Here is a 26,188-nt window from a genome sequence, read left to right on the forward strand (position 1 = left end):
TGGGTTTCATTTGTTTTTAATAATACTGATCTGATCCTGCATCAGTCACACGGTTTAAAAATAACCTCTTTTATGTGATAAATGTGGAATTCGACAGTGTACTTAATTAAAAAAAAGGCCTGATTTTGAACCAAACAAAAAGGTTTAGATTTAAGATATTTTTTCCTCCTACTTAGCTGCTCAGTATTAAACAAGTCCAGGGGTTTAACAAATCAGAGTTTTCTGAAAACCAATGAACACATTGGTTTAGATAGAATTTAAACTTTTAATTGTTTCTAATGACATTTTAACAATAATGTTTAGTCTCTTAAAAACTACTGTTCCCTTTGAAAACCTACAACAAACTGAACTGTGTAAACATTTAGTAATGCAGGACTTAGACAGCAAAATAAAGTTTGCAGAAGTGGTGTACCACAGGGATCTGTTCAAGGAAATCAGTTTTTCTCAGACAACTTTTTTTCACAGATTGATGCCACTGATATCACAGTAAATGACAACATAATGAAATCCTTCATGCATAAGAAAAAAAAAGTTCTTATAAAGTTGCCTCATCCAAAACTAACTGAAAAACTGCAACATTGGGTGCTATATCCGCTTCTGATCTGGTTGAAAAAATATAATTCAGGGTTTTAAACTTTTTGTTTTTTTTAACCCATTCGTGATGTCTGCCACTGTTCTAAAAAACAAACAAAAATAAAACGTTTGCATGATTTGAAAAAGTAGTACAGATATTTGCATAACAAAATTTTCATAATTCCGAACATTTGTTTTGAAATAACTTGAGGCAAATTCCCATGAGTGAATAACACACAATGTGAAAAAATGTGAACCAATTAAACCTGAAGCAGACATAAGAACTTAAAAACTGATGCATCAACTCTTGAACAACAGTGTCAGAAAGCAAATGCAGCTTTTATTCTGGAAAGGAAAAAAAAAATAAAAAATGGGATAACCTTTTGACTTTGCATGATCACCAACAGGCACTGTTTCCAACTATTTTCTATCAAATAAGATGTAATTTTTCAGTACAAGTTTCTGCTGAAAATAACTTGTTTTGGTGGACATTATTAGTTTCAAATAAAATCTGCAAAAATTGGAGAACAGGAGGCTTTTTTTGTGCCTCAAACTTTTTGGGTGAAGTTCTCAGGAAAAACACCTTTAGCTGAAATGTTTTTCTTCTGCAACCAGTGCGACTCCTTCAGGCCCAACAGCCAGCCATCATCCTGCACACAGACACAACAGACACAGCCGCTATCAGTCTAAAATATTCAGACATATGAGAGGAGAAACTATTGATTATAATTTGGAAAAATCTACCAATATCAAAACATCTTTTTAAAACAATGCCAAAATCATTCGTTTATTGACATTTTTACAAGGATTTACAGACCTGTTCATCTGGGTTGTCAAAAGCCAGAACTAGAACTATGTCGCCAACGTTCAGCTCCAGTTCATCGCCATCTGTGGCAGTGTACTCATGTACTGCTTTTACCTGATAAATAAAAACCAAAATGGAACATATCAGTGCATTTACTGATTCATCTGCTTTTATTTTAGATCAGACATGACTAACTTTGTAGAGAAACCCTGGAGGAAGTTCACCATCTGAGCCATTGGCCACTGTACTCTGGAACAAAGAAAATGCACAGAAAAGTCCTGCTTTTTAACACAAACTTTGTAGAGAAAAAAAAGACCTAAAGAGTGACAAGTAAAGAAGAAAAGATCAGAAAATGAGATTTATGTTTTTTTTTTCTATTTGGGAAGACTTCTGGACCAGTTAAGACATGAATCAGGTTCCAGTTGGCCCCCTCTTCCAAAATTACCTCCTCATCCCCCCATTCACCCTGTCCCACATCATCATCATCCCAGCTGGGCTCTGTGTATGTCTGAGCCGCATAGTCTTGGTCATGGCTCCAGGCCTCCTCCGCCTCAGCTGCTTCCGCATCGTTCCAGCTGTGCTGAGGGCAACTCTGGTTGGTGGCGTCATTGGAATTCCAGTCACTTTGGGTTTCTTCTGTGCACTGGTCCACAACAGGCTGAGGAGTTGGCTCCGTGGCACTCTGCCCTTCCTATGTGGTTTGGGTTTGTGGGGCAATAGGAGGTTTGGAATCAAGCCAAAGTCCAGAAGGATGGAGGGAGGACAAGCAGGATAACAAAGGGGTGAAGGAAAGGTCAAAGGAATTTTGGGGTCATGATGGAAGATTGCACAGGGTTTTTAGAGGCCAAAGGAAGGAGGTTGAAGAGTTGGAGAGTTTGAGTCCACAGATGTAGAAATGAGTAAACTGAAACGCAGCGGTGGATTTCTAAAAAAAGGGCAGCTCTACAAAAACATAATGAACCCATGCTTACCCACAAATCCCACGAGGGCCCCTACCATGAAGCAGTGAGGACGAAACAAAAACGATTTAAACAATTTAAACCTTTTTGCTTTCTGTGGATGGGTTTGATTTGAAGAAAAACACCCTCAGAAACACCAGATGAGCAAAAGCCAAAATACAGGAACTCTGACATTCATGGACACAGGAGCTGACAAACTATAAAAGAGTTCCTTCATGGCCAGAAAGTGTTTACATCCATAAATGCACACTCATGCACACACAATGATTCTGTTTACATGCAAGTAAAAAATTTCAAGCAGTTTCCTTTAAATATGTCATTTTAAGCCACAGAACCTCACAATTAGAGCTACTTGATCCTTATTAGTGGTCTGATCACTCAATGATAGTTGTAGTCCATAGCAACAATACATTTCTTTCCTGTTGTGAGCTCATAAATATTTGTGGTAATTTTATTTTCTTTACATCAAAGGAAATTTTCAACGTTTTCATAGCTATGAGTGTTTTCACTTGCCATACCCTCATTATTTGCACAATAGCATTAAATTGTCAGTTTTTATCTGACAACAAAAACTTACAGTTTTAAGTGTTAAGTGGGTGAAGCATATTTTATCATCAGTTTTGATCATCCTCCAACATTAGACCCAGATACTCTCACCTCAGCCTCTTTTTCCTGAGTCCTAAACCTCTGACAACCATCGCATATCTCAAAAGGACCAACCGCCTGTCCAGTATTCACCATCTTCAGCTATCTTCTCAATTCATCTTTACCAATGTTTAAAAATGTCATTATTTGCCCTTTGTCATCTACACATTTTCCTGTCTGCTCTCTACAATCCTCAGTATCATATTTCCATCAAAGCTTGTGGAGATTCCAACTGCCAATGGGAAATTCAGGTTGTACTTCAGGAGGTGGGGGGCAAAAAGATCAATAACTTGATGTTTTGCATGCAGATGCAATTATCAATGGTCCAGTTTCATCAGAATGGTTTGCTAATGTTCTACTACTTGGCAGGGATCTTGGTGTGGCTCACTGGTGGTGGTGGTCATCGTTTATCTGTGTGGCAGGTGTGAATGAGATACTAGTCTGCTGGGCAACCATAGTGTTTTTTGGGAAAAGCACCAGAGTGTTTTGACAAAAACAAAAAAAGATGATAAAGTTCGAGCTACCAGATAAGACAGTGAGAGTCAGTGAGAGTCAGTGATGCAGATGATGGCACTCATGTTGGTGCTCATGCTGGCACGCTTACATTGAAGTAAAAAATTACAGCTTTAGAAATTCAGCACAAGAAACCAAAATATGTCAAACTCTGAATAAAGAATAAATTGTGTCCGACTTTGGAAATCCCATGGGAAAGTGAGATTTGGGGTCCATGAGCTTGGCAGAGTTTGAAGGACTTATATCTGGTGAATGAAGTGGAAAAATGTGGTTGCTGTTTCTAAAGAAGCATCATGTTTGGCACCAAGACCAAAAATAACATGCATTATTTTTCAAGGACATGGGTGATGCTTGAAAAATAAAAACACCAGCAAAAATAAATAAAAGCGGTCTTGTGATGATAGCTAAAGTTTTGAGGAGTGGGACTAAAAAGGTCCTTTGATTCTAAAAGTTTATCCCCCCCATGACTTTGAGACTGTTTTACCTTCTTTCTGAAAGCCACACAAAATTCCTCTGCCCTGGCATTAGTCCCTCTGTGTCATCTCCACTTCCTACCACCTTTTGCTGTGAGGTCATGATTTCAAACACTACAAAGCTGCCGCGATTTTTTTCAGGTTGAAACTTCTACACAAAAGGTTTTGAATGCGATTGGTGCATTTGATGTGGCCTGAATTTTATATCCTTCCAAACGCAAATCTCTGCTTTTTTCTGGATGTTGGACAGATGCAAGAAGTCACTGGATTGCAAGTCTAGTGCAGTGTTTCCCAACCCTGGTCCTCAGGGAACACTGTCCTGCATATTTTCCATGTTACCCTGCTTGTACACACCTGATTTAGGTCCTCATCAGGCTCTGCAGAAGGCTAAAAATGACAGTGAAAGGCACGTGTGTTTGGTCAGGGTTAGATTGAAAAAAAAAGCTGGACAGTGCTCCCCACAGGGTTGGAAACAGATGCATTAGAAACACCCCAGGCGTTAGGACTTATTGCCTAACCCCACAAATGCCATATTTGTAAACAATTCAGTAAATATGACCCTGCACAACTATGAAAGACCAATGTCTGTAGAACGGCAGTGGGCAGAATTTTCTCAGGATAAGTTAAGGGCAGTAACATTATATCTTGTCGTTATGACATCCTCAATGCATAGAATTAAAGAGATGCTTTTAATTTTTAATTTCTTAAACTGGGCCTTTTATAGGTTGAGTGTATAAATAGGGATCTAAAGCTCTACAACTAAAGAATCAGTTCAATCTTTTTTTAATTGAACTGCATGTAAACATGATCATCCCCATGAAAGAACTCAGCAAAAATCTCAGCTCAGAAACCAAACCCACCTTTGGTACCGGAACAGCTGCTGGTTGTAATACCTCAACATCCCAGTTCAGCAGGTTTAGCCCTGACCAGGGCTCACACCGCTTCACACAACACCACACACACATACATACATGTACACATACGTTTCTGTCAGGAAGATTTCACATGTTTTCTCTTCTTGTTCATCTTTAGACATTGTACTAAAAGTAAAGTCTCAACAGTTTTAGGACTATTTTTCTTCTGCTATAAAACAGCCTAAACTTGGTCCTCAAGATCCACCATCTTTGTTTTCCAGCAACCTCTACCTCACTCCCTGCTAATAAGCTGGTTTGGACAATCAGTCAACCAGGTTCTGATTCCCTGAACTCAGCTGACCTGGACAATCATGTGGAAGTAAGGTTGTGAAAGAGCTAGAACAAACAGGGCAGTGGATCTGAAAGAAAAAGTTTAAGCATCCCTTTCTGCAGAAGTCATAAAAGCTTAAGAGCCGAGTAGAACCGTCATATCAGAAAGTAAACCGTATTAATTGGTCTAAGATTTAGTGCTTGGGTCAGATTGATAATTAAGTAACTGTAGTTCCTCAATGTCCTGCTTTTGGGCTCATTGCTTTTCAAATTAATCTTGTTACCATTGACTCCAAATAACAATAACTAATTGTGCTGTGTTGCAATTTAAGTACTCAGGTTTCATTTATTGCTTATTACTAAGGTGTCCAACTCCAGTCCTCCAGTTTACAGTAAGTGGGAGAGTAGAACTTAAGACTAACTTGCCCCTACCCAAGTCTTGTAAATATCACATGTATCAGACAAAATCAATTGACTAAATATTCGTCTGGTTCTATTGTAAGCAGTTGCTCTTCCCGGCCAGTAGGAGCTGACATTATTGATTCTGACCTGCGGCGTCGGGCTGGTGCTCTCTTTGGTAGTGGCGGGCACCAAATCCTCATCCTCGTCAGCACAATGCTGCCTCAGATCTGGGGACGGCGTTAGTCTCGGGGGAGGCCGACTGGGAGGAAGACCGAGCTTCTAAACCATGCAGCACAGTCATGCACACATGCAGGTTAAGTTAGAAGCACAGTCAGCATGACGTTAATTGTGCAAACGATTGAAGAGTTCATTTAAATCAAAGAATGTTATCGCTTAAGCTAAAGCTCAGCTGTTAAAGGGTTAACAAAAATATAGACAGAAAAATATAGACATCTGATTCCAAGTTTTTTTTTAAAGAAAAACCTAAATTCCTTTATTTACACTTGCAAAATAAAACAAAATTTTACAGCTTTCAATGTTTTTGTTTTTAAATAAAAAATGAACAGCGGAAACAAATGCACCAGTAGATTTAATTTACCTTTGGCGCAACAGCAGCTGACTCACTGTGGTTGGCTCCCTCACTAAAGTGAAAACAATAAAAAAAAAAAAAAAAGCAATCAAACACACAAACACAAATCAGAAAAAACATTTTAGTAATGAGATTATGATCTCTGCCTATTTTTTTGTCAATGGTTTAAAAAATTCCCACAGAATTTTCCAAGTAAAAATCTGTATTTTTCTAGCTTCCAGTAATCGCTGTCACTGTTTCATTAGTCATTTCATTAAGGTATGTGGCAGTAAATTGACACTACAATCTGTAAAACCGGAAAATCTCAATACAGTGTTCCTTCGATATATTGCAGTTCACCTTTTGCAATCTCAATGTTGTGCAGATTTTTTTCAGCGCAGCAATGCATGCTTTTTTTTCTGTTATAGCGCACCGTGTTCTGCGTCCTGATTGGCTGTTGACCTTTGTCAATTAATGTCTTCCATGTCATGTCTGCTTTACAGAATGCATTCAGTTTGCCGTGTGTGAAAACGTGTGAAAAAAGTGTGAAAATGTTCATGTCTGTCTGAGAAAAATGTATATAGTGTGGTGTTACGTGTGTAATGAGTGGTTTTACAGCCTTAATACCTTTGTCTTCCTATTTCGCAGAATATTTAAGAAACGTATCTCCCACAATAAGCAAAGGAACACTGTATCCTCCAGGGAGCACAAACAAATAGCCCTAAAACCTGTGAACACATGCAGCCTTCACAGGAACAGCATGCAAGGACACGCCGCTCAGTTTACCTCTTTTTTCCTTCCCCTTTCTTTGAAATTGCAGCATCATCTCTTCTGCAGTGGTGAGCATTATAAACAACATTACACCTATGTCCTCTGCAAGCCTTTAAATCTTTAAAAACCAGCCTGAACCTACTTGAGTTCCCGCTGCTCCTCCAGTTTGGTCATGATGTCATGCAGGTTTTGGGTGAGCTGTGGACAATGAGGGAAGGTGTAAATAAAAAAAGGGAAAATTCCCAGACTGATCGGTGATTTTGCTGGTTTAAGAATTTCCAGCTCATTGGCTTTACTCACGTTGCCCATCTCTCTGTGGAACTTCTCCTGATGGTTTGCCAGTTTCTGGAATGCGTTAACATAGACGCCAACACGACTGCAACACACAGACGCAACGTTAACCGAGTGCTCTGAGCTGTGAGCAAAAATCCTGCCTCTTGGCCAGGACTCCATTGGAAAAGAGCTTTTTAATCTCAGTGGGACTTTCCTGGTAAAATAAAGGTTAAATAACAAATAAAGTAGTGTTCAGAGTCTCACCTGTCCCACAGTGTTGGGAGTTCATCCTGTAACTCCACATTGAGCTCCTCAAATATCTTCTGAGCTCGGCCCAGTTCCTCCTCCGCCTGTGAACCCACATGAATGATTAGTGTGTTTAGCACAAAATACTGAGCAGACATGCAGGAAAACACAGCAACTGAAACAAAGCGCACACAATTGTTTGAATGCAAAACCAACAGCTACACTCTGCAGACATAATAAACCTTGGTAACGTCCATCATTACTGTAATATTTTAATTTAAGCTTGAAAATTGGTATTTTCCACCTGCAGGTGACAAAAGTTGGAAAACATCTTTTGTCAAATCATACCAAGAATACCAAGAATAAAAATCCACATATGACCTCTGACCTCTATGTCCATTTTTTCACCCTTTTACAATTCAATATGCATGTTTAAACTGCAAATAGAATTGTCAATTGAGACTTGAAAATCACTTAAGTACAGATGACAAAATCTCAATTGTTATGACCTGTAAACTAACCTGCATGACAGGCAGGGGGCGCTGTTTTTCAGTTTCTCTTAAAGTTTGACAAAATTAAAATGTGATAGGTTTTAATATGAATTTAAAGCAAAACAAGGCATTGTAACATTACTTTTTTTATGTGTGATGACAAATTTTAAAATGCATTTAGAATTATAATAAACAGCCATAACAATTTAAAATCCAATTGAATTTGCTTTTATTTTAAATTTTATTTTTAAAAATGAAAGATTGAATTGTAATTGTGCAAATAAAATTGTCCACTGCAAAATGTATTTTCAAAACGCATGATCAAATATCAAATAGAAAATTGAGTATTACTTTGAATTACAGGTGAAAAAAAAAATCTTTCATAGACCTTCAAGGAGGCCACTACTTCAAATTCAAGTGTAACTTGAGTTCAAAAGTATGCAAATGCATCTACGAGAATACACAGATGTGGTTTATGTGATTTATCTGCAGACATAAAGATTTTGATGTTGCTGGATCCTTAAGTGTATTTTACAGAACTACAATGGTCATTTCTTCGTAATGTTGCAAAGACACAATCAAGCAGTTAAGCACTATTACCCCATGTTTTAAGTATCTTTACTGTTTTCAGGTTAATTATGTAGACATGAAAAGTAGTAACATTACCACCTTAATAGATATTGTGAAGTATTTGTAGGAATAATGTACACTTAAGGTAATATTTAATGTACATGATGTCAATGCACACTCAAACGTGCTCCGATTGTCTAGTTTCCTACAACATGCGTATTGAAAAACAGTGTCCATGCACATTTTTGCTCTATGTGTTTGCCAAGTCCTCTACAACCTTGACATTTTGTACGGGTCACCTGTGTGCCCTACCCAGGTTTGCCCATTTTTTGCTGACAAAGAGCCTGTATCCCCCCGTAAGGGCAGTTGTGACTAAGGCATAAATGAGCAATTTCTTAAACAAATAGCTTCTTCTGTGATTTTTCTCTCTTTTAAACTGATCTGTTAAGGTGGAAATTGGGGACTTATGGGAAGATGACATGAACCAGAGCATCACCTGGTTGTAGGAGAGATTAGTCTGAGCCACCTGGTGGGCTGATATCAAACCCTGAGCCCAGCTGGGTGCTGCCATCTCCAACAGGGCTGCTGGCTAACCATACACACCATGCAGGAGAGACAGAGAGTTAGGAAGAGGAGGATGAGGGGGAAGATGGAGAGTGAGAGAATTGGAGAAGAATTAAGAAAGAAAAAGCAAACAAATCAGCACAAACATGTTGATTCGGGTTTAGTCTGTGAGAGAATAAACATTCGTTTCTTTCAAATAAAAATGAACCCACTGCAAAGTCAAGTCAAACTGTTCATCTGATTGATCCCAAGGTGGTACGACATCAGAAACAGAAAAGTTCATCAGACAATCATCTCTGAGAAACCTCTACCTTACACCGATTTGTCAGAATGAGATAAAAATTGTCATTTGGTTCTTACATGATCTTAATGTAATTATGACAAGCCCACATCATCAATGATCCACCTCCATGCTTGACAGTTGGTTTGAGGACTTCCAATTCAAATGTATACTTTTCTTTGCTTTATGACCAAATGTGCTCACTTTATTGGTTGTTTCTACTAAAGGCCCTGTTCAAGAATCCTATGATATGTTCAAATTTGGTGCAACACATAAGAGACTCTCTCAGGTTTCATAACAAGCTTTTTTTTGTTCAGTTTTAGGCTATTTTACAATGACACGCTAATGGAATGCTGGAAAAGATTTAAGTTTTTTTTTATTTCCAAAATATTCACACTTTAGTCACATGTCCCAACAGCTGCCATGGATATGCTAATGTGTGTGTGTGTGTGTGAATGGGTGGATGAGTCTTTGACTGTAACGCGCTTTGGGCGTTCTAAGAAGGTAGTAAAGCGCTATATATAAATATACCGCATTTACCATTTTTCTAAAGCTCTGTTTTTTTAAAAACTTTCTTTAACTTTCTAATCTATTAAATTGACAGATTTAGAAGCTTTTTGCATGAACTGCTGACAATGTCACCGTACAACCTTAGGTCAATGCTTCTTTCAAAGCATGCTCAAGCACAGAAACTGCTGACGGTTACCTTAGCAATCTTGGCTTCGTCCTTCTTCTTGCTTTTCTGTAAGGAGGTGAAGTGATGGCGGGCGCTGTCAAAGTCCACCATCTTCCTGTCGCGCTTTGCTATACGAGCCTTTTGGATAAAGAACACAATGAAATCATTATTGCAGTGTTAAGTTTTGGTTCAAGTGTTCCCTAGTTTCCTGTGGATGGTACGTTCCATAATCTGCGATAGGTGAAAACCGCAAAGTAGGACTCACCTTGATTTCAGGAAACTGAGCCAGGTATGTGTCCACACAGAGCAGGGATTGGTCGGTGATGTTCTGGTGATATTCTAACCACAGAGTGTCCAGGTCCTGAAACACATAATGCCTTTTCACAATAGCAACTTAGATCAAAGCTTTGAATCCCACTGAACTCAGCTTCTCACACTGCCAGACTCTTCCTGCAACATCTCTGTACTTTTTCCTCAGAATTGCGTTTTTTGCTTGGTTGCTGTTAAACCGCATCTTTGCTCTAATCTGCAACTGACCAAAGTTTATGGAACAATGTCTTCTGGATGCTTTTGTATGCAGCCTTTATGAAACACTCTAGTCATCAGTAGGGTGCGAGTACTGGCCTGATACTGCACAAATGCCTTACACACGTGCCCATAGGAGGACCATGGGATGTCAACATGAATCATGCTCCGATTGTCTAATTTCCTAAATTCTATCAGTCAGGCTGCATGCAACAAGCACACACTTATCACGTGATCCACACTAACAAGTTCTTTGAGCAGTTCACAGGGTTGGGTGGGGTTCATAAATGAAAAATCTGTACGACATGCCTGCGTCTCACCTACTTCACCCATTATGTACCCCCTTTGTGTTGTTGGCTACAACTTATTGCTTCCAGCCTAGAAAAAAATTTGCATTAACATTTTTGCTCAACGGGCTAACGGAGTGGTCTACGATCTTAGCATTTTGTGCGTGCCACCTGCATGCCCCGTACAGGTTCGTCCATTTTTGACCCCCAGACAACTCGTATCCACCCGTAAGAGCACTTGTGAATTAGGCTTATACCCTGTGATGGGAGGATAGTAATGTGGGCTTCTTTTGCCAAACTGTGTGAAACCTGAGAATGTTGTTTAAAACACCATGCTTTTTGATAAATTCATCAATTTTAAATCTGGCAGTGTGGAAACATCTACATAATGATAAGGTTCTGCTACAACTAGAGCTGAGCGGTTGCTTCCTGCCCCGCTGGGTTGAAGCAGAGAGTCCCACAGTCTGACCAGAAACAACAGTCTCTAAAACTCTCATTCTAAAGTACCTTGACCTAATCTGTGCGACGGAAGCTCTACGCATTTTACCTCCAAGGTAAAGTCCAACTCTTTCTCAATCATCTCCTTCAGTGTGAGAGAGACATGCAGTTAGAGAAAACAAAGTCAGAATCCCAAGAAAACCACACAAATGAGAATCAAACGTGTAACCCGGAGATAATGTTCCGATTATTGTTCCAATGATAGCATGTTGGTGGTGTTCTCATGAGGTTTTATGGTTGAGAAGAACCACTTTTTTTGGCTCACCTCTGCCAGCGCATCTGTCTCCTCTTTCCCATACCAGTCGGGTTCGTACATGTCAGCCAGGCAGTCCTGCAGCCGGCGGGAAGCCTCATGCATCGCTGCGGCACACAAAAACACAAATAAACTAATTGCAATCAGAAGCTTTTAGTGCAGATTCTGCTTCCTTGTCTGTCATATTTGTCTTTTTTTTTCTTTTTTGTTGTTGTTGTTGAACACAAAGTGTGATTCAGCATAAATAAAAACTTCCTCTCTCTGACATTGTACCTGCTACTTGTTGCAGCTGACATACTGTACTAACAGCGGCACTTATAGGACAAAGGTGGATCAGCACAATGCAGCATCAGACTCACTTTTCACCGCTACCATGTAGGCCTTTAAGTCTTTCTGCAGTTTGGTGCCTTCTGTCTACAACAACACATAAAAAATAAAGATACTTTTAAAGAGAACATTTTTGCAAATAAATAAAGGAAAAAGGAAACCTTTACCAACCATTTGCTTGTTGAAGTTGGCCACCATCTCCTCAAAGGCAGCATCTCGTGTTTCATCGGCCTTACCCAGCTTCTGCAGGACCTGCAGAATGGGGGCCAAACCATTTTGTTATTATTTCAAATCCATTTGCTTTTGTTTTTTGCACAAAAATTTAAAGATTGAAGACAGAAACTGAGAAAAAAAGTTTATATCAGAGCACAAATCTGCAAGTTCCTTCAAAAAAGAAAACGGACAACTGAATAAAAAAGTTGAAACATAGAAAAGCATAAAAAATATATATAAAGACATATATGTGAAGAATTTTCTTTCATTTTTGGGGTCAAAATGTTAGGACCTTTTTGACTTTCTGTTACATACACATCCTGACATACAGGATCAAGTTCAGGTATGCTGTGAAATAGAAAATAGAAAATACAAGCTCTCTGGTCCTCTCCATTCTGATGCATCCACTTGCAGACAAATAGATCCAAAAACGTCTTTGATTTCGTCGTCTGAGCTGGCATCTGGCTCAAAACTGTACGGCTGGTTAGCTCCTATATTGTTTGCAATTTTTGTTGCATTGCAAATGTTATCTTGGTGTTGTAAGGGGCTTGGCGTTGTCATTTTCTTCCTTTTTTCCTTTAATAACTTATTGCATTTGCTTTTTATTTACCTATTATGACTTTTGTAATTTTTCATAAATTGTGAAAATACAAGTTTTATGATTTATCTTTTAACATTCCTTTTAACATTCATGTCATATTTTCTCAGCAGACATCTATTTTTAGACATTTAAAAAAAAAGCTTAAAATCAATACAATTAATAGTCTGAAAAATATTTTGTAATAAAATTCCTATTTTTGATATCAAATCTAAAAGTTTATTGTTTCAATAATGAAGAGAAAACATTGATTGGTGATCTGCACAAGTTGCTCAGCTCATCTCAGAAATGTATTTTCTGTCAGAAAAGTCTTGATACTATCTTAATGCATTGTAATTGGCATTGCAATGACACGTTTCTTCCGTTTTTGGCAGCTGAATGAGGTCAGCAGCCAATCTGATCAGATGAGCAAGAGTGTACACGTGCTCGAACCTCCGCTTTCGTCACCTCCACCACCTGCCGCCATGATCTTGTGATGGACACATAAGCCGGCTAGAACAACACGGAGGGGACTTCCCTGTGCTGCTACAGTATGTTTATAGAGGAAAGTCATCAACACCTCTTATTCTGAAAACTGTTTTTAATGTAAACTTTAAATAATTTAGAGTTAGTTCAGCAAAAAAAAAAAAAAAAAGGTATTAAGCATGAAAAAAAAGATAAGTGTTCCATGTGTTTCAAGGAAGACCTGTGAGTGTCTATGTTCTGGTCTACATAACTATATGAGGACCTTGCACATTTCGGTGTACACGGAGGACTCTTTTTCAGTTAGGGATTCATTGAATTCTCACAAAAGCAAAAGAACAAGGGATCATTAAAGTTTTCCACTAACCGCTGGCGTTTGATTTCAACCCTCCAAAAATACACACAGGCAGTTTGCAGGGTATTAAGGGTGACAAGAAGAGGGTCTGTGAGGGTAAATATAAATATACCCTGAGCCCACCCCACAGCCATGAAGCAAGTTGGGAGAAAGGGAAGAACAGGTGTGGAAGCCAAGCAGGGTAGCATTGATTAGATTGGATCCAAAACTACTCCTGGAGAAATTCACATTAAAAAAGGGCAATTTTGTTCTTTTTTTCTGTTTTTTCAGTCACAAATTGTTGTAGGTTGTTTTGTTGTTTGTTTTTCTCCATAAAAAGTCACCTAAACCCCAGAATAAATGCATCTGGTTCTCTGGTTCAACTTTAGGTTGCCTTCTCTCTAGAGAATGTTTTGAGTTTTTTGACAGTGAAGAACATTCATGACAAAAATAAGACAAAATGAATTATCCTCTCATTCTGAGGGCTTCCATAGAAGTTACAAATCCAACAATAATTCTTGCAAAAAGTATAATAAAACATAATTCTGAACTTTTATATCAGTTGATCAGAATGTAATGACATAATAAAAGCAAAAGAAAAGCGCAATACATCTTTTACATATCTGTTCACAAATGGAATCAGATATTCAATAACAGACGCAAGGTTCAGCAGAATCCAGTACAGATGTTTGAATCATTAACTCTGTCTAGGAAACGTTTTTTCATATATATATATATATATAAAGTTACATTGATTAAATCAGGTGCTCACTTTTGCTAATATTCTTGATTTTTTTTTTTATTGAAAGTATTTGTTGAGCAGTTTTCAGAAGTTTTTTGTGACTTGTGTGATTCTGCTCTAATTCTGCATCTGATAGAGATATTACAGTCCAGGGGAAAGGTGATTAAGACTTCTTTCTACCGAGAGGGGACTCCAACATCCCCAAACTCATTCCCATTCATCTGATGAGAATCTTTCAAATGTGCTTCTCCTTGCACAGCTGACTGGCATTATGTGACATTACGATCACATGTTGCTATGTGAGTGATGGTGACAAAGATCTGTTTCATGAGTAATCCAGTAAAAATCAGAGCAGCTTATTGATGCTTTTGAATCTCAGGTTTTCGCCTTTGCGTTTGCCAAAGATGGTCACTAACCTAACCATCATTCAGCAACTTTGTCTGATTTCTTGCTGAAATAGATTAGTTCATAGGTATGACAGTACGCATAGAATTCTGGGATTCTTTGTGTGGGGTAATATCTACTCCTGTCTAAAGTAAAAGAAATTCAATTTGTTTTATGCAGAGGCGAGGCATGTAAGAAACTGGCCCAAATGGCTCTTGTAGCATTAAAGGTTGCAGACCTTTAATTTATGTAAACCTCTTGCAATAAAACTACATCCATCCATTTATCCATCATCTTCCGCTTATCTGGGACCGGGTCGCTGGGGTTGCAGTCTGAGCAAAGATGCCCAGACTTCCCCCGCCCCGGCCACTTCCTCCAGCTCCTCTGGGGGGACCCCGAGGCGTTTCCAGGCCAGCCGAGAGACTTAGTCTCTCCAGCACGTCCTAGGTCTTCCCCTAGGTTTCCGCCCAGTGGGACATGCCTGGAACACCTGCCCAGACATCCAGGAGGCATCCGGACAAGTTGCCCGAGCAACCTCAACTGGCTCCTCCTGATGTGGAGGAGAAGTGATTCTACTCCGAGCCCTCCGCGGGTGACAAAGATTCGCAAACCGATCTCTCAGGGAGTGCCCAGCCACCAAATGGAGAAAGCTCTTTTCAGCCGCTTGCATTCGTGTCCTCATTATTTCTGTCATGACCCAGAGCTCATGACCATAGGTGAGTATTGGAATGAAGATCGACTGGTAAACTGCACTAGCAAAGAACAGACTGATCGGTGACATCATCAATAATGACGAAATATTGACATTCAGCTTTAATCAAGTTTTAATGACTAAGTATTTTGTAGCATTTGTGGCAGTCTAGTCAAATTCTGGCTGCTTATATAACTGTACACTACTCCGTATCACATTGATATGTCTTTAATCATCTAAGAGAGGATCAACTATTTTCTTTTGGTCAATGCAAAACTGTTTTCTGTAGCATTCAGATCTTTTAGAGAAATGGATATATATTGCATGACTTTAGTTAATTAAATCAAGCAAAACAAGGATACGCTATATATTATATTTTAGCTGTCTACTAGTAGCAGAGATGTCTAATATATTTAAGTAATGCATCATGTAGGCCTAATATTGAAACAGACAAATGTAATCAGTTAAAATCACAGTTTATCAGTACAAATACTAAGTTCAGTTATAGACCTGTCAAATGCTTTGCATGAAAACTCTTCCTCTTCCTTAAGGCCTGTACACACCGGGACGAATTTCGCGCGCGATTTTCGCCGACGTTTAACGCCTCGTGACTAAACAAAGGGCACCAATGTGAGTGTGCACACCGACGCGAAAAAATGCCACGCGTCAAAGCGTCAAAAAAAAACGCCTCGGGTTCGTTTTTTTTTTTTGACGCGTCGCGTCGAAATTTATTCGACCAATGAGAATGGCGCTTTTGCACACGTGTCTGGAGCCTCTGAAGTTACAGTAAAACACAACTTGGGGGCGCTCAAACACAAAACTGCCTTGCTGAGCACACATACCAGCGAAGAAGATAGACGCCAAGTTGCATCTACACAGCCGCGAAGAAATAATGATGTACATTCTAAAATATCCCAGAACCAAGCACCAGTTGGAGCAACTGGTGCTTGAAATATTCATGTTTCTTTGTATGATTCTAACAAGCGCGTAAATACTTGCTCCCTTCTTCTGAGTGAAAAGCGACTTTAAGAAGCGTAAAGTTGCGCAGCGCCACCTTGTGTACAGGAGTATTTTTGTTTTACATTAAGCGCCATCTAATGTCAGGGAATGAAATTGCATGTTCGCTCGGCTCATCGTCAGCGAAAATCGCCTGGGTGTGAACACAAAAAACGTGGCGAAAAACGCTGGCGAATAACGCCTGGCGAATATTCGTCCCGGTGTGTACGGGCCTTTAGTCGGGATGAGAGGTATTCGCATTACATCTATTGCAATAATTGATCCACCAAGGGGCGGTGGTCCTGTAATTCTGTATTTGAATGTGCATCATAATGGCTACGTTTTGGCTTGGCGGTTGCCATGTTAGCTGTCCGAAGAGGCCTTGTCCTTTGAATCCAATCATGTGCAGTCATATCTATGAAGTGGTCTAAAATTTTTCCATTATGGATCTTAAATTTTTTTTCAACAAAGCAGCGCAATAGTTTGGAGGACAATGCCTGAATTTTTTTTAAATCTATTAGTTTGTCAGCCACATCTCTCACAAGCATGCACACATTTTTTCATTTTTTTGTGTTTATTTTGTTTGAATCCAAGCATGCATACTTGGTTCTATGTAGAATTGTACTCAGCAACAAGCTCTTTCCACCACAAGCTTTCAAACCCGGGTATAGTACACACCGTCATATACGTCCATTAACACCAAGAAACAGGAAGTGACATTATCTAAAATTTGGTTTATGTTCAAGTTTTGTCTGTTGAACTTGCAATTGAAATATGTAGAAAATTGTTGTGAAAAAGAATGAAATGTTTGTTTAATTGGCCTGTGCGAGAGGCTAACTAACAACCCCAACAGAAACAATTGTTATATTTTGCTTGGGACCAACATGTAGGACTGGCACATGGGAAACCAGGGTTCGTTTCCCAGGGGATGCAATGAGCCTCATCCAGTGTTGGTCCTTAGCCAGTCACATTACTGCTTAACTATGTAGTCAGAAGGGGGCCCAAGTCTGGATCTCCCTGTACCTGTCCCCAGCCCGGATAAAATACAGGGTTGTGTCAGGAAGGGCATCTGGCATAAAAGTCTCTGTCAAGCCACTTGTAGTTGTATTTGACGTTAAGAAGAACCTTGTCACAAACATTTACTGGCACTAAAAATCAAACTTCCAGTTGGATAGTTGCACATTCAAACCAGTCTCTAGTTCAAACAGGCTGATCATAGAATGGAGATGCTTAAGGTGACAGAGGGAGTGCAGCATGCCAGGAGAAGGACAGCTGAAGCCAACTCACTCTCCTACCCCCTCCCAAACCCCCCTTAACCAGCCTTCAGAGGGAAGATGATACTCCGACCCTCCTTTTTGCTCGCAGCAGCTCAGCCAACAAGCAAATCATGCCTTTGCTTTTTGTCTGCAGTGTTCAACCACTGATTTCCGTGTCACACAAAAGGACAATTAATTCAAAGGAGTTGTGTGGAAATATTGTGAATTGTTTTTAGTAGTTTGAATGTGTAGAATTAATTGTAATACTTGTTATGGCAGGAAGCTAAAAATACTAAACTGGTTGAGTTATAATTTCCTACTAAAAAGAAATCCACTTGATAATCTGTTTTGTTAATGTTGTGTGGATTGGTTAGTTTTGCTTCTGTACGGCAAAAGAAGCTCCAGATTTTCAGAAACATTTAACCCAGGAGATCACTGTGGCCCGATTTTCTGCGGTTAGATGGTGATGATGAGCATCGAATGACCATTAGAGCAGCTGTGATACAGGGGTAAGGCGGCCAAACTTTCATTGGAAGATCACAGGCTTGGTTCCTAACTTATCTGCCTAATGATGTCTTGCCTTGGGGAAGACACTGAACCCCACATTCCTCCTGGTGGTTACAAGTTGGGGCATTGCATGGCAGTGGGTGTAGTGAGGGGTTTAACAACTTAAAACAGCTGTATTCATACTTTACCAATTTCATCTGTTGGTGTGTTTATTTTTTAGAATATAACACCTGCGATAAACAAGGAAAAACTGGTGTCCCCTTTAATTCACCTAAAAATAGAGCTGTGAAAGGAAAAGCATGGAGCAAGTTTTAATTGATTTGCACGGCTTTGACATTTTTCACCAAGATTCTTCTAACTGTAGGTGGCAGACATGAGCTAGTAATAGATAAAAGAAAAGAAGAAGTGGCCCCTCCCTACTTGTTCAATGTGAACACCATGGGCTAAACGTGTTTAACCCTTGTGCTTTCTTAGATGACTCCACCCTTACATTGATGTGTTAATCCTACCATGACAAAGGTGGATAAAGGTGCAGAGGATTTCATGTAATCCATGGACACCAGTGAAGATCACAAAACATTGAAGAAAAAAGGTTCAGCGCACTGTCTAGTGGGTCTAGATCAGTGTTTTTCAACCAGTGTGCCGCGGCACACTAGTGTGCCATGGGAGATGGTCAAGTGTGCCGTGGGAAATTGTCCTCATTACCTGATTTAACATTTTCCATCTCCAGGATTTCAGCTCATTGTTCATCCAAACAGGTCCTGATAAAACACTACAAAATTAGCTATATGAAAGATCATAAAATACTTATTTCTTTGTGTTTATTTGATTCTATTGAAAACATTTTGATAAGAATGACGGTACCGCGATTTAGCAGCAACTAAAGCCATTTTCTGAAAAGTCCCGCCCCTTTAACTGTCTCCACCAATCATTCTTGGATTCTTAATCACATGTCATCAGTCTGACCAATCAGAAGTGGTTAAAGTCTTCACTTCCTTGCTCTGAATTCTGCTGATAAAGTCGCTCAGTTCTAACAAAAATACAAGCTAAAGCTCGTCTTTAGCGGTGTAACTTTCCACAGAATCCGGTGTCAGACCGTGGAACAAGTGAAGAAAACCATGAAGCTCAGAGACGCTAGTCTTTCTGCATTCGGCTGATTATTTAACTACCTCTCCCATGATGCATTGGGTTAAAAGTGACAGCGTGAGCGTGTCGGCGCACAACGAGTCTCTCCTCTTATGGTCTTGAAACAACAGCGAACACAAATCAAAAAGTTTTTAAATCTTCTAACTTAGATTTTATTACATCTATTTGAAAAAACAGCTGCAACTTCCAGCTTTTTCTGCCACAATTATCATAAAAATGCATGCGAGATCATGGAGGGACTGTGGATCAATACAGACTGCTGTTATCCTTTTTTTTTCTTCTTTTTTTTTATTGCTGGTGTGCCGCGTGATTTCTGTCAAGGTTAAAGTGTTCCGTGGCTCAAAAAAAGGTTGAAAAACACTGGTCTAGATGACCCAACTCCCAATGTAAAAGTGCCTAGGATAGCACAAGGGTTAAGAATACGCGTTTAGCATGTTCTTGAATTCGCATCACATCCCCGGTGTGCTCGTAGCTTTACGCCTTCACTCTGTTACTGCAGCCAAATTCCATAGAGTTAACCCCTTTAATACCAGAGATGTCACCTGCGATACTGCGAAAAATGCTGTTCAAACTACTGGAATTCTTTGAATGTATATGAAATTTCTGTAATATCCACCGTATTCTGATATTAAAAATAGGAGCTTTGGCTTGATATGCATCAGAATCAGCTGATTTTTGTTAATTGTTTAAACACTTCACTACTCTTGTTAACAAAAAGTTAGTGAAGGAAACTGTTCAGCAATATAATTTGATCACATGGAAAATAAAATTATGTGGAAAGAATCATTTCATCTGATGCTATATCACATTTAGCATCACTGTAAAAAAAAGCCTGCTGAACCTTTTAACACTGCAGCTTTAGCTTCAGTCTTAATGTTTTGTTGAATTGCAGCAACTCTTTACCGTTTATCCAATTACAGTAATCCCAACAGATTCCGAAGCGGAGAGAAGCAAATATGTGCTGGTATGTAACCCTATACAGTAGCATAGTTTTTACAAATTCAACATAAACAAGCTGATTCCGATGCAATTTATCCTCATCAGAATCGATTGGGATTACGTTAATTGCTTAAATGGTTGAAGAGTTACAGTAGTTTGTAGAGAGTGTGTTACAGCTGCCCCTCTTTCCAACCCTCCCCTGTAGCTCCATCCCTGCTGCTACCTCCGTCAAAAAAATGACCCTGTCTAAATGATCGATCAAGGGTCGGAATTTGGTTCAAGTGATTAAAAGCAAAAGAAGACATTTACAATAACAGCAAACCTACCACAGTGCAGATTTCGGAGTTTCTTCATATATTGTGTTTCCGGAAGTTTAAGTGCATTTATTGTGGTACTTTTATCCATCACCAGCTTGATATAAACTTCTGTAATTTTTTACAGAATTGTAAGATTGTTAACTGCAGGGGAGATCGTTTTGTTCTCAATGGAGAAGATTTGTCTATGAATCTCTTCTTTCGTATTCCTCTGTTTCCTGCGAATGTAGAGAACCTCCCTGCAAATACGCTTGGTTCCTAAAAAAGCTTTGGCACTAAGATGGCGGGGAATGCGGACATGGCTTTGGACTGCAGTTGACTCACAGCACCTGCTTTGCACAATCCATTCAGTGGATAGATACGGCTGTGAGAACGTTAAATCAGCAGGCCAAGCCTTCGCTTGATGATTTGATTACCCGTCTGTCCAAATAAAACTGTTACAATACAAAATAGTATTATTGGTGTTTTACAAAGCTTGAACGAGCTCACTGGTTCAGTTCCTGATCAAAAATTAATTTAACTTAGTGTCACTTGATCTAAAATCAATTAAAAATCATAAGTCTATTTTTAAGACTTAAAGGGCAAATGAAAAATCAAACATTCATAACATGAAAGGCAGCAATTGTTTTTATTTCACTGATTACAATAATAAACTTTAACTTTTATTATCAGAGTTTGAATTGAAACTGTTCTCCGTTCTCCCCATGCATTTCTCCAGGTTCTCCGGTTTCCTCCTACTGTCCAAAATGATGCTTCATTGGTTAATTGGTGATTCTATATTGCCCCTAGGTGTGAATGTGTGGCTCTACAACAGACTGATAACTACTTCAGGGTGTACCCTGAATAAGTTGTCAGTCTGTTGTCTGCAAAACAGCTATATTGCAGTCACGCTGTATCGCTGATGTTTTTTGTGCAATTTTGCATGTTCTTTTTTTTGTTTTTAAATAGCCCAGTGTTCTGTGTTCTGATTGGCTATAGGTCTTGTCAATAGATCTCATCTGTGCCACGTCTCTTGTACAGAATATGTTTGGTTTGCCAAATTTTCATAAATATTTAATCAGAAATTTTATTATATTCTACAATACTGGACCTATTTTTCTATGGTTTGAACATTCAGAGTTCAAACAAAAGAAAGGTGTGAACATTTTTCCCTGAGAAAAGTGCAGAATCTGTGTAGTGATGATTTTTACAGATTTAAAACATCTATAATCCTTGTTTACAGATTTTAATTATTGTATATCAGTTTTAAAACATAACTGTTCCAAAACGAGGTAACATTATACCAAAAGAATAATGTCTAAAGAACGGATTAAAAACATGTTAACTCTTTAGTATCAGAGGTGTCCTTTAACTTCTAATGAGTCAGTCTGTCTAAAGGAGGAGTCATCTTAGGTGAACATAATAATCACACTCATTTTAAGAGATAAAGACTGGAAGACCTTCTCCAAGCTGCTTGATACTTTCTTTTAACATCCCCAGAACTATAGACTGTAAACCCTCCTGGTTACAAAAAGATGTTAATGATGCAAAAAAATAAAATAAAAAAACTGTACAAAAGACAGAAAAGGTGGAATCCAAGGTGCATTCAAATATTACTAATTGACTATTTGTTGTCATTTGAACCCCTATGGACTTTATCGGAAAAGCCTGCTGTTTAAAGTAAATCCAAAAAAAACGTGTCACAATGCAACAAACTACAAGCTGCTGCAGGAATGTCCTTTAGACTGATTAGACAAAACTGACAACCTATTAGGGAAAGACACATCTGAAGAATAAATGAAGTAATAGACCATATTGAATATCTTGAATCAGTCAAAGATACTACAGAATTTCAAGATTATTAAGGCGTTCTGGAATAAAATGTCTATAGTCAGAAAGTTTGGTCTCATTTGCATGTTGTGGATCTTCCAGCAAGATAACAACCCAAAACACACAGCTAGGAGGTTACCTTCTAACAGTGTTTGTTTAAATCTTTCTGAAAATCTGCAGAAGAAACAGAAAAAACAATCACCCAGCCTGAAACAATCAGAGCAGTTTGCTCAAGAGTAATTGTACAAAATACCTGATGATAGGTGCAGAGTTCTCGATAAATATTCCATAAATGGTTTGATCAAATGGGTTGAAAATACACTTTACTTGGAGAATACCATAAATATTTTCCAGGTGTGTTTTACATGTAGTAGTTGAACTGTGCAGGTGCTGCAGGTTTTTAGAATGGAGCAGCTGCATCTTAAGGGAAACACAGGCAGTTCACTTTAGGCTCACAAGGCCATCTTAAAGAATGTCCTAAAAATGGAGCATACAATTGTTGTGGGTGGGGTATGTTTATAAGGATTCAAAAGGATAGCGTTAATTGATGATGTACAGGTGATGCTTTTGTACAGTGCCCACTACGCCACACTCTAGTCCAGGGGTGGGCAATTCCAGGCCTCGAGGGCCGGTGTGTCTGCATGATTTCCAGATAGTCTTGCCCTACTCATGGCTGATTACTTGGTTCAGGTGTGTCCAGCCAATAATCTTGCCCTACTCATGGCTGATTACCTGGTTCAGGTGTGTCCAGCCAATTAGAACATGCCAGAGCAGGGTATGCTGGAAAACGTGCAGGACTGCGGCCCTCAGTGCCCACCTCTGCTCTAGTCGTTAGTAAGGTGCGCCTACTGGTTCCATAATGACAGTACAAATGCTCCACACATTGGGTGGGCATGTGATACGCAAGTGCTCCATGGGACACACATAGGATGTCCACACAAACTACACTGATTGTCTGATTTCCTCATTTCTACCAGTCAGGCTACATGTAAGGAGTATGTACTTATCACACAAACAGCACAACCAGGCCCCTTGCACAATCTGCAGGACTTTTAGGGGGTCAAAAAAAGGAAAAATCTGTATCACAATCAGTATTAAGTGTAGGTTGCAGCATACCTGTAGAAAGGTCTACAACTTTGTTTTGTGCAGGCCACCTATACGTATTTGCCGATTTTTCACCTGCAGACACCCCGTATCCACCCATAAGGGTAGCAAGACTAAGGCTTTTCTCAAACTGTCCTTGGGTTGGGCCGGTTTGGCAGTTTATTCTGACTGAACTTGGTTCATAAACCTTTTAGATCATATTATGGACAAAAATAGTAGATATAGAGTGGTTAGACAGGTGCATCTTGGAGCTTGAACACAGCAAAAAGGAAAGGCTCAATGGAACCGTGAACTCTAACAGACAGGTGACAGCACTTGTGAAGTGACACTGAGGTGATCACAAGGTATAACCCCTGCAGGCTTTTTTTTTTTTTTTTTTTTTTTTTAACTTGTCCTGTCCAACAGCTAGGCAAACAGATGAGAGCTGAGGGCCTCTTGTGTTGGACATATTTTATTCTAACAAGAGGGGTTATTCATCTTCAGACAAACCAAAGGTATGTCTGAATAAACCCCTTTTGTAATTGAGGCCAAACTTTATTAATTTCAATCATGTTTGAAAATCTTTGGTGTTGGACCGGACGGAAAAGGAAAGAGGGGAACAAGAGAGAGGGACGTTAGAGAGAGGGGGGGGTAGGAGGGTGATAATAGGAGGGGAAGGGGGGTAAGACCATGAAGCAGCATAGAGCAGGCAGGTTTACTGGTTGTTTATCGTTACGGTACGGTTCAAATGTAGTACAAAAAGGGCGGGGCCTGTTCACACACACTCAAATATTATCAACACACCTGCTAGCCGCAGAAATGTCCACATGTCAACATGCACACAAAACAGATAGTGTTCACGAACGCATACTTATGCCTTTAAACCAACTAGTGTGAAATCTTTCATTCATTCAATCATGCAAACTATTAGTGCAAAGGTGAGCTAACACCTGTGCTCAGGTGAGTGTTTATGTTCTTCTAAAATGGATGGTGGAATGTGAAAAGAAGGAGGAGGAGCGCCCAGCCCCTGCAGGCTTAAGCAGCAGGAGTGATTAGACCAGACAATAATAACTCAGAGTCCAACACATGCTGATGATCAGGTTTCCTTTAGTCACTTTTAGCCTGCCCCCCCCCCCCAAACGTTTAAACATTTGCTTTTGTCAATGAAAATTAGAAAAAATAAAAGACCTCAGTCACCCCAAAAATATATTTGATACTACAAACAAAATATTTTATATGCATAAAGAAACTAAAGATAATAATTTACATGTAGAAATGGTGAATTTTAGGAGCTCCACTGACTCACTACGAATATTGTTGTTGCTTTGGTGACATTATGCAATGGGCGGAAAACATCAGCTTTGATGTGTGTTCCAAATTTGAGATATTTTTATGGAAATCTGAGCTAAAAGAAATACAACTTTTTCCCCTTTCCTTTTTTAAGACAGGGCAGGGATTAAGAGTAGGTTAGAGGCTGGAAGAAATAGCTGGAGACAATTTTGACTTAAAATTATAAAGAAAACATGCAACTAAAAATTAGAATCTATACTTTCAACGGAAATTATGACCCTAAAAGGATTTTTTTTTTGTTTTTGAGCTGAGGATCAAACTTTTCTGGTGGTGTTATTCATCTATTTTAACACCGATCATGTAAGTTTGAACAATTATGTAGATTGAACTTCTTAAACAAACTACAAGTGGTTTTTGAACCCAACCCCCCCTGCAGTTCTGTCTGAATCCAGTTGAAATGATCTCCTTCCTGGGTTTGTGCGTCTGCGCCTCCCATTACCTGCTCCGGTCACCTCGCTGGTATCAGTGGGACTACTGCTGCTGTTTGACAGTGCAAAGTGAAGGGATCCGGTTTCATCCGTCTCCTACCTTTTCTTGCGCCCGGCTCAGCCTCTTCTGCACGTTGCTGGCCAATTTTCCGGCGGTCACCCCTTTCCCTATCTCAGCCATGCTGCGCGGCGGGCGTGCAGGGACGGGCTTCCAGGTGAGGTGGTGTCGGGGTGGATGAAGGTAGGGAGAAATGACGCTGCGGGTGCGCGTCCTCTTGGTGCCCCGGCCGTGCGTAAAACTCCTCCGGAGCGCGCAGCCTGCCCTGTACTGCCGTGCGTAACTCTAATCCCGCTGGTAGCCTCTTAAATGCGCGCGGCGTAATTCAATCCGGGTTTTCGTATGTGAACACAAAAAAAGTGGCCCAAAGGATAAAGAGTCGTGCCACAGACTCAGACATGCACCTGGACCTGTCAGGTTCGGAAAGTGATGCCGATCTGATCCGATCCCAAAGATTACCCTTTCCCCACCCCCACTCTACTCATCCTCTTAAAGGCGCAGCAGATTGTTATTATTAGCCGGCAACTGGTGGCGGCTTTACTCACGGCTCTGCAGACAGGTCCATGTTGAAAAGTGAAAGAACACCTGTCTGCATGCACACCAGGTGTCATGTGACGTCAACCAAGTGCAATTAAAAAAAATTATAAAGAATAAACACCCCACCTCAGATGAAAAAAAATATGTGACTTCAATTGATTATTTCTAAACTGATGTTTTATATTTTGTATTATATTTACAGTTTTTTTTTCTGTCACATTTTAATCCCACAGGCATGAAAGTGCACACAAAGTCTGGGCTCATTTCCTCCTCTTGCCACTAAATTTTGTCCAAGTTTATAGAGGGGTCCCTGGTTGCTAAAAAAAAAAAAGACTATACTTTGAAGAACAGGTATTAAAACTTCTTTATCAGCTCCAAATATGAGAATAACTGTGGTCTCTGGATTATTTTGCCCTCGTAAACCAAAAACTTTGGATCAAAAAGTGACAAAACACAAA

The 26,188-nt window shown here is 39.5% G+C and overlaps 1 protein-coding gene across 15 annotated transcripts; it reads right to left on the minus strand.

Annotated features, from left to right (window-relative positions):
• On the minus strand, positions 1 to 25,799 carry bin1b (bridging integrator 1b). Of its 15 annotated transcripts, XM_020708131.3 has the most exons (19): positions 25,236 to 25,784; positions 12,055 to 12,135; positions 11,916 to 11,970; positions 11,569 to 11,663; positions 11,353 to 11,388; positions 10,259 to 10,354; positions 10,024 to 10,131; positions 8,970 to 9,062; positions 7,431 to 7,516; positions 7,194 to 7,269; positions 7,036 to 7,091; positions 6,909 to 6,953; positions 6,153 to 6,195; positions 5,702 to 5,833; positions 2,350 to 2,370; positions 1,824 to 2,069; positions 1,574 to 1,627; positions 1,391 to 1,492; positions 1 to 1,223 (listed from the first exon to the last, which is right to left on the minus strand). In XM_020708131.3, exons 1-19 carry the CDS (start codon positions 25,314 to 25,316, stop codon positions 1,122 to 1,124), a joined length of 1,608 nt encoding a protein of 535 aa, XP_020563790.1. In that variant the 5' UTR covers positions 25,317 to 25,784; the 3' UTR covers positions 1 to 1,121. The 15 variants fall into 15 exon arrangements, with proteins under 15 accessions (XP_020563790.1, XP_011481454.1, XP_020563802.1 ...); XM_011483152.4 differs by lacking the exon at positions 11,353 to 11,388 and having other exon boundaries at positions 25,236 to 25,792; XM_020708143.3 differs by lacking the exon at positions 8,970 to 9,062.
• Between the last annotated feature and the right edge of the window lie 389 nt (positions 25,800 to 26,188).

The sequence above is a fragment of the Oryzias latipes genome, chromosome 2, assembly GCF_053564925.1.
Source record: "Oryzias latipes strain Hd-rR chromosome 2, Olatipes_Hd-rR_3.1".
In the NCBI taxonomy this organism is placed as follows: Eukaryota; Metazoa; Chordata; class Actinopteri; order Beloniformes; family Adrianichthyidae; genus Oryzias; species Oryzias latipes.